Consider the following 9,319-nt stretch of genomic DNA (forward strand, 5'->3'; position numbering starts at 1 on the left):
AAATATCTCTGATACTAAAGAAAAGGGCTCGGTTATAAACACGGATCATTAACTTGTGGATTAATGACCACAAAATGGCGTTATCAATCAATCTGAAGTTCTGCAGACATCTGTTATAGTTTCAAAAATATTATATCGGGATTTCAAGCAATCTTTATATCTTCGCGAGTACGTGCGAGACAACTTTAATCGCTGGTGTACACTATTGGTGTGAAGTGGAATCCGGTATTTTGTAATAAAGTACGGTACGATGGACTATTTCCTAGAACGATTATAATAGATTTATTTCTCCCAGATATTTGTGTACGTGTCAGTCCGATAGCAGGTGTTACAGTACGCCTCAATGACTCAGATTCTCGGTCAGCTTTGTTTCCAAAATTCGATACAACGTACATGAAAATATATTATGTAACATTTTATGAAATAATCTCATCATCTGTGTTAAATTCATTTAGATAAGTAAATAACAAGCCGATGAGACGTGCAAAATTTTTGAAGAATTTCGCCGATTTTTTTATTAATCCGATTGACCCGAAAAAAATACAATTTTCGACTTCTATCAATATTCCTAGACATAATCGCTTATTAGAAGTGGCACGTGGCACATAAAAATCGAAATAAAAACGCCATCATTTTCAGACCTCCCGCTCGGTGAGACTATAAAGTCAGCGATATTTTCGAAGTCTTCATCAGTCAAAAAAACTACTGGCAAAGATATTTTTCGTCATCAAGGATGTTAACTTCCGGAGACACATGGTTAGCTTAATTGATTATTCATTTATATTCCCCGAAAGATATTATCAGAACTAAAATATACAAGTCGGACATTTCGCCTTCTGGAATAATATAAATTATGACTGTCATTATGAAAAATAGTATGAATGAAGAAACCTTTAACTTGCGGTTTTGAAGATATTAAAAATAAAATCTCATTGAGTTTTCTGCATTATTTATTTTTTAGGATGCTATTTGCGATGTTGACAGCATCTTTGGTTTTATCATCTTCAATGCTAGATGATACACCGGATGACAGTTCAGAACCTGAAGAATCAAAAACCTGTACAACTGACGATTGTAAAAAAGTTGCGCAGTTCTATACAGAAACAATGGATAAGACAATTGATCCATGCCAAGATTTCTACAAATATACCTGTGGTGGTTGGAACCCCGATACTTCAATTCCAACAGGCATAAACCGGTTAACCCGATTAAAATATATGGAGATGCTGACTGAACAAAGTTTTAAAAGTAATGTTCTATTCTCTTTTCACTTCACAGCAGCAGCCCCTATGGCATATTGAAATAATTCAATTTTTTCGGAATCATCAAGACTGAAGGGTTCATGCTAGTGATGTACGTGAATTGTGGATTCCATGAAACAGATGACATTGAGGAAATTTGAACATTAAATAGTCAAATCAGTTAGGGACCACTGTCATAAATTGACACCCCTCATGACTTGTACATTCTCTTATTATATTCAATCATGTTGGATGCTTCAGGTGTGCTAGAGAGTCCACCAGATGCTACCGATATTCTCCCTATGCGACAAGCAAAAAAATTCTATCAGTCCTGCGTGAACGCTGGTTCGTATTTCAGACTCGTCTACATCTTTCAGTTCCTGAAAAGCATCCGTTGCTATGTGTTGTAGAACTTTCGAATTCGATCAGAACCATCATATCACTTTTTGATGCCATTGGAGGCTGGCCAATGATCATAAGTATTGATGACTGGAAGATAAATTCCCGATCATGGCAGGAGATCGACGCATATTTCGCCAATTTGTCTGCTGTCCACACGTTTTTCGACGTTACCTCTGTCACTCTGAGTCCTGAAGATCCAGCATCTCAGATGGTCCACGTAAGTTGAACATTTTGGGACTCATTAACGAGTCGTTGACCTAATGAAGGAATTTGTAGCTAGAATGGCCAGATATGGATTACGTACCACCGTACATCGGAGACTACTCTGAGCTTCAAAAGAAAATTGAGACACTACATGACATATTTACTTCGTATACTAAAGCTCATGTTTCTCATGAACAATTGCAAAAGGACATCAGGGATTTCTATGACTTCGTCAGGAACTTCTCGGATGTAATAAAGATGAACTCCGCCAGAGGTCTTTGAATATTTAACTAATCATTTCATTTTTAGATAATGAAGCGCAACCGGGACATTCCCCCACGTGTGATGGATCTGACAACATGGATAGACATTTGGGAAAAATCAATTCAATCAAAACCTGATCCAAAGACTGTGGTATTTTTAAAAACTAGATTAATAATCGATATTTTTCTTGATACATCTTTTAAGTCAACTATCACCACTGATTAGTATATTTAAAAATAATTGTTGCCATTATTATTATTTATAATTGGTTATAATTTGTTATATTATCACAATTATCTCTCCGATTTTTTTTCCGTCTCTAGATAAACTGGAGGGAAGTCATTCAGAGAAATTTTGATGTTTATAACATTGAGATAAATGATGCCGCCCAAGTGACAGTTGATTACTCTTACCATCTCGATTTCCTTGAATTATTGAGGTCAACTGATGAGCGCACGATCGGTAACAAATGTTTATTTTTTCCTTGTTATTATTTATTATAGGTTAAACCTTTATTTATTGTAGTGAATTTCATCTACTGGACATTTTTGCATGATACCTTGGAGGAGTATGTTGTCGAAATGATGAAAGATCCTGAGAACGTCGGAGCAGATCGGTAAGTTACAGATACAATTTTCTGATTCTGAATGAAATGTCTGACTCGACATTTTCAAGGTCGAAGTTCTGTATGACGGCAACAATAATCGATGACATGAAGACATATTGGTTCATAAACGAATACGTCGCGGACTACAATCGCCATTTCGAAAATGTAAGTCATCATATATTGATTTACAATACAAATAAATGTTCAATCGTTCTTTTTATCTTCTCAGGTTGACAGACTCGTTACGAATATCCAGAAAGAGCTGCAACTTCAAATTAACAGATCTGATTATATGAGCAGTTCCTTTAAGCTCGATATGCAAAACAGACTCGATGACATAATATTTCGGATTGAACCACCATCAGATTGGGCTAACAATCGCTCACTATTTGAAGATTTCTATACCGAAGAAGTAGGCGAAATAGTGTAAAGTCTTAAAAATCTTTGAGGATAGTAATATGAATAATTCCCTTGAGTTTTCAGTTGGTGTTTGATGATGATTACGTGATTAATAGGATCAATTACGAGAGATTTTCGGAGCAGCATCGGCTCGTGGATATCAAACACCGACTTTCGATCGGGTAATGATAATTAATGAAACTTAATTTGGGTTAATGATTAATTTTAAAATGATTAATCATTAATCAATATCGATAATCCAACCTTTTTGATTACTTTCAGGTGGATAATCAATTCGACGGCAGTAAATGCTTATTATGACCATGATGAAAACGGAATATGTATGTAATGACACTTATATGTTATCATCCATCTAAATAATAATGGTATCAACAATTTTTATTGCTTAAACTTCATTTCATGTCAGATATTCTGAGCGGTATTACCCAGCTGCCTTCTTTTAGTTTGGCCGTTCCTGAGTGAGTAGTCGAAAAATTATGATCTGGTAAATATGAAAAACAAATTTTAACAGTCATAAATAATAAATTCATATTTTTATTTTTTATCCACAGATACATTAATTACGGAGGTTTAGGAATGATTGTAGCGCATGAAATAGGTCATGCCCTTGACCCGGAAGGTAGGCAATGAAATTCCATGAAATTTAGAATAGATTGTAATCTATATCTGCATGGTTTTTGGTAGGAATAGGAGAAATGACATTGCAATCATTCCATTTGTCAGACATTCTCACACGTGAGAAGTACAGGAGACAACTTGAATGTATTTCTGACTTATTCAGAAAGTTTTACGATTCAGAGACGATTTCTCTCAAGCGGATTGAAAATGTCGCCGATGCTTTTGGGATGTCATTGGTATTGTCTGTTTATAAACGTCTGAAACAGAATGGAGAAATCAATGTAGCATTGACGATCCCAGGATTTGAGGAATTTACGGATGAGCAGATGTTTTTCATAAATTTCGCTCAGGTGAGGTTGACAAATTAATATTTCCCACCATTAGAAACGATTGTGGAATAAACTTCCGGTTTCTTTATTATTTTGCAGTTACATTGCGAAATTACAACCCCAAATTATACAGTGAATCATAAACATCCATACAGTTTACCCAAACTGCGGGTAAATATTGGGGTTTCCAATTCTCCAGGGTTCGCTACAGCTTTCAGTTGTGCAGTTGGTAGTCCCATGAATCCTGTTAAAAGGTGTTCAATTTGGAAAGATGAACCCTAAAGCACCGATTTAGTTTCAGAATTTCAACATTTTTCCAACATGTTAACAGTGCTTTTAGGTTCAACATCGAAGGTAATTAACAAAACCCTGTAATTTTATATGTACAATAATAAACATGATTGTCTGATAAGTCTACTCCAGCGCGAGGGCTCCCAGAATTAGTCCTGGACCCTAAAAGTATCTAACGACGATTCCCACGAAATGGGAAGACGAAATCTTCCAAGAAAGACAAAAAAGAATATACGGGCACTTAGGTAAATCGTGACGACCTTGAGCGCAGCATAAACCGAACATAAACAGTATTTTCCCAACATAGTAGACGGGAAATTTGTATAGCGTTCTACATCTTTGTGGTGGCAAAGGAGTCGTTGGCTAGGATTTGGATTAAGTAGAAAGGGGAACATGATAATTCTCCATGTGATATTTACAAGAAAAATTACTGAAAAAATGGATACTCCAGACCGGGATTTGAACCCAGGACATTCCGATTATACATCGGGTGCTCGCCTTTTTTTACGGTTTATTTATTTGATCGTTTGAGTTTTTACATTTTACAAAATTACCCTAAAGTAGTTTAGATTTATCAGAATAGATGGTTTATATGAGAAACATCTCGCTATTCATAATGTCCTGCCTTTAGTGGGTTTTGGGTAATGTTTATCGGGGTTATGTATGAATGAATGAATGAATGCAAGATATCTGTTTTTCACATTGCGTTGTACGTGTGGAAAAGTTGGGACCTTACTCGGGTGCTCTCCGAACTGAGCTATCCGGCTCCTAACCATTTCTTCATTTCACTTTTCTTGTATACATCGAGCACCGCCGTCCTTCGTACGGCAATCATTTTTTTCTCTACCTAGTAGAGGGAGAATTTGTATAGCGTTCCATATCTTTGTGACGTCAAAGGAATCGTTGGATAGAATTTGAATTCCAATTTGAATTTTGAATTTCCGCTGGTGCGGCGTGCAACGAAAAATAGGTTACAAAAAAACAGGACGGAAAATGGCCGTACTCCACGAAAGAAATAACTGGAACTAAAATGTATAATTCAGATATTTCACCTTCTAGAATAATGTAAATGATGATCATGATTATGAAAAGTAAAATAAATGAAGAAACCCGTAATTTACAACTTGTTCTTTCAACATTTTTACATATCATTCCGTATTCTTTCAAGATACAATTTGAAATATTAGCAACATCTTTGGTTTTATCGAACTAGACTGATGCTTCAGAGAAAATTTCAGATTTCGGACATCAGAGAATAATATAGGGCCTAGTTGTAAAAAACTTGTTCAGTTGTTTACAGAAAGACTGACGAAGAAAATTGATTCGTCCCAGGATTTCTACGAATACATCTACGCGATGGTTGGAACGCCAATACTTCAATTTCAACAGGCCAAATCCGTTTTAATTGATTTGCCCATCCGTTGACCATGATCGAATAAAGTCTTCAGAGTACCGGTCCATTCGTAGAAATCCGATTTGTAGAAATTCGAACGATGAGTTTTTCATGAAATTTTTGAAGCCATATGTTGTAACGTGGTATTTTCATTTTTGACCGTTCGTCGGTTGTGAGACGTCCAGACGAGAAGTCAATCATTGACGAGGCAAGAGTCGAGTATGTTTTATATCTTATAATTGATTTTATTTATTATTTATTTTGTTTGATTATATCGAGCGAATTGTTCACCACCCGTTCTGGGACTCATCATGGGACTTTTGAGAGTCCTCGCGGAATTTTATCCTGGATGGAGGAGCACGAGATATCGGAGGATAATTTCTGGAATTTCCGCCGCACCCAAGGAGTTGCACGGAAGAACCGAGAGATCGCGCCAGCATCCGACCCGGCAATTGAGGAACTCCCGATTGGGACTACACGGAGGATCTGTATTAACTTTTAACGCTATACTACATAATTTGTTATTCCGTGAGACTTTTGTAAATATAACAGATTGATGTCGATTTTTATTGGCAGATTCCTTTGTTATTATTGGTGATATTAATATTGGACAATCAGATAGTCTCGCGAAGGTGACGTACCAATCACGGCGCTGGTCAGTTTCGTCACCTGTTGAACATAGAAAATTTGGAGTGACTTTATTGATCGCTTTCCCGGGAATTTTTGGACTGGAACATCCGTCAGCGGAGGATAAATTCGTTTAGAAGTGAATTGTAATTTCGTAGAGGCAAATTTGAAGTTTGATACTTTTCGTTAATTTATTGAGCTTATTCTCCATGGCGTATGACGCCCTTTTCGAGTGTTCATCGTTCTTGATTTGTCCAGACCTCTTCGGTAGATTTATTGGAATTCTGATGAATTTAGGATTCTGTTAACTCGTGGTGATTTTCCAATCTGTTATTTTCGTGGTCTGTGAAACCACTTATATTTTTCTAAATAATTTATCAAATATTATTCCTAAAATGACAGCATTGAAGGTACGTTTGTAGCGTCTGTCGACACTCGAGATTTATATTTTGCCGGTAACGCTTTCGGCTACTATCGGCGCTTGTTCATGTTCTCTCAAGTTGCTCTCTTTTTATTTAATAGGCACACTCGTTTCACGCCGTAACTGTAGATTCTTTCTCCACTTAAGTTTTGGCCTAGTAATATACTAGCTGTTTCACCGAATGATTATAAATTTTACTTCAATATTTTTGACTTATTTTTACTCATTTCTTCAGACCCTTCAGACTAATATTTTATCATTTAACATGTGGTTAGGGAATTTGATAGTGAAAAATATTTGTCTATGATTTCGTTGAATTAATTTATTTTTCTTTTCGTTGACAAGAACAAGCATGATCTTTTGTTGAGAGAGTAAGTCGAGGATTTTAAATCATATGGGTTCATTTTGGATAATGTGAAATTGTATTAAATAACTTTGTTACCTGGCAATTTTAGAATTTATTTAGAATGAGATAAAGGTACTTCAGAATTATTTTAAGACAGTTTTGGGAACCCAGCTGCTTCTGCGGTTGATAGTCCCCCTATTTGCAATCGTTATTTGTAATTTTGGCGCCAAACTTTGGGTCGTTTTGAGTTTGATCGCCGAGGGCTGCATATTTTCGTTCCTTCTTCCGCGGAGGGCGAAACACGTTACAGTAAAAATAATAGAAGTTGATTTTGATTAAATATTTTTCAGGAAATCATGGAAAATTAAATATTTATACCATTTTTTTTTCGCATTCAAATCCCGCGCATGCGCCATCTCTCAAGGTTGTCCCCACCACCCGCATTTTCCAATTCTTCTAATTTTATGGCTGCAGCTCCGAGACTACTTAAGCTTGCCCACCCCTGATCTACACTGAGAGAAATATTCAATAAAAATTACGTGTATTTTCCGTAATTCTGGAGCGAAATGTGGTTGTCGGAAATTTTACGGAACTGTCACGTAATTTTTATCTAAAGTCACGGAATTTTTCCGCGGTGTTCCGTAATTTTTATCTGAATTATGGGTGAAAAATAACGATACCGTCACTTAAATTTTTCGAATCAACTCCGTAATCGGTAAGTGAACAGAAAGTTCCGTAATTTTTACTAAATATTTCTCTCCGTGTAGCTTAATGGTAGTTGGGAGCTGAAGTAGCTCCGATAGTTGAGGTCGCCCACCTCTGGCCCATACATATCGAGTACATCATCGATAAGTTATTGCTATGATATTAAAAAATGAATAGAACACTGAACATAGTGGTATCATTGACATAATTACCGAGGTGTTATAATGCCCTCACAGGTCACCGCTAAATCGTCAATGACATTGTTCTAGCAGCGCCCGACAATTTCAATTTGTAACGAAACATGTAATCTTTTATAAATTCTAATTTCTTGAATTCTTCAAATTCAAGCAATTGAAATATTGAATTGAAAGAATTGAAGTCATGATTCATCATAAATTGAAAGTGCTCGAATTTAAAATCCTAAATGACATTGGGAGTGTATATATGCCATTTCATAGATCTAATTATGAATGGAATGCGATGAACCCCTGAAATTGAAAATTGGAGATTCATAAATTTCGAATTTGAAAAATGAAATTTAAAAAACATAATATTCTTATATAAGTGAAAACCCGGAAATAAAAATATATTAAATTATTAAAATTTAATATATGTTAATTAATTAATATTTTTAAAATTAACTAAACAATTAAAATATTTAGTAGGAAATTTAAACATTTTGAATTTAGACTTTGTTTAAAATGGGTGTTTATCGAGATTTATTATGATAGTCAAGAGCGGAAAATAAATAAGATGATTGATGACTAACAGATAGGCTCCATGACAGAATTTCTCACTGCAGCTGGTTACAAATTATCGATTGCAGTGGATTTCCCCTGTGGCCGCTGGTCATGCGCACCCTTCTTTCCTTCCTGATACCGTCACCCACATTTTATTCTGCATGTGCAAGAATGCAGCGACTCCTTCGATGCAAACACAATCTCAGAATGACATATAGATATATGAAAAATTTTGTGGCGGTATTGTCGATAGTATATTGTGACTGCTACGTACCCACGCTTGCGTAAAGAATGGATTAAATAAAGAGGTGTTACAGCTGCAACATTCAAATTCTAGAGGCTAATCTAAATTTCAAAAATAACCTATTGAATTTCTCCTATTAATATTATTAGTATTAATTAGATTCCGTTGTAGGCAACGTATGGAGCAAAAAAAAATTTTTTTTTAATATTCTTAAAATTATGTTATAACTAATTGATTTTTCATTCACAATATAAATCATGTAACGGAGATTGAATGATTAAACTCTAAAAAAGACGAAATATAAGACACATTGAGAAAAAAAAGCGTTGATCAACTATTTTTGCGATTGATTGTTATTTAATCTTTTTTTTCCTTGTAAAAAGTGCGAAATAACTCGAGCTGATAGCGTCCCGTCCCGAATGTAAACTTGAATATAGTTTTCGTATTATTTTCTTACCCTTTTCTCA

The 9,319-nt window shown here is 35.4% G+C and overlaps 1 protein-coding gene across 1 annotated transcript; it reads left to right on the forward strand.

The window, feature by feature from the left end:
- The first annotated feature begins 327 nt into the window (after positions 1-327).
- Positions 328-5,455, forward strand: LOC105267483 (neprilysin-21). Its single transcript, XM_011306364.1, has 17 exons — positions 328-408; positions 640-756; positions 962-1,248; positions 1,503-1,586; positions 1,652-1,860; positions 1,920-2,096; positions 2,157-2,261; positions 2,435-2,573; positions 2,637-2,727; positions 2,787-2,883; positions 2,948-3,130; positions 3,202-3,299; positions 3,400-3,458; positions 3,545-3,596; positions 3,690-3,757; positions 3,823-4,106; positions 4,185-5,455. The coding sequence occupies exons 2-17, from the start codon at positions 734-736 to the stop codon at positions 4,365-4,367; spliced, it is 2,139 nt and encodes a 712-aa protein (XP_011304666.1). The 5' UTR covers positions 328-408; positions 640-733; the 3' UTR covers positions 4,368-5,455.
- The last annotated feature ends 3,864 nt before the right edge of the window (positions 5,456-9,319 follow it).

Source organism: Fopius arisanus, unplaced genomic scaffold (genome assembly GCF_000806365.1).
Source record: "Fopius arisanus strain USDA-PBARC FA_bdor unplaced genomic scaffold, ASM80636v1 scaffold00047, whole genome shotgun sequence".
In the NCBI taxonomy this organism is placed as follows: Eukaryota; Metazoa; Arthropoda; class Insecta; order Hymenoptera; family Braconidae; genus Fopius; species Fopius arisanus.

Excerpts from the sequence above, each read along its gene's own strand:
- LOC105267483 (XM_011306364.1), top strand. The coding sequence starts at position 734 with ATGTTAACTTCCGGAGACACATG. Across the intron at positions 2,574-2,636 it reads AACTGATGAGCGCACGATCG|TGAATTTCATCTACTGGACA; the intron begins GTAACAAATGTT and ends TATTTATTGTAG. Across the intron at positions 4,107-4,184 it reads TTTTCATAAATTTCGCTCAG|TTACATTGCGAAATTACAAC; the intron begins GTGAGGTTGACA and ends ATTATTTTGCAG.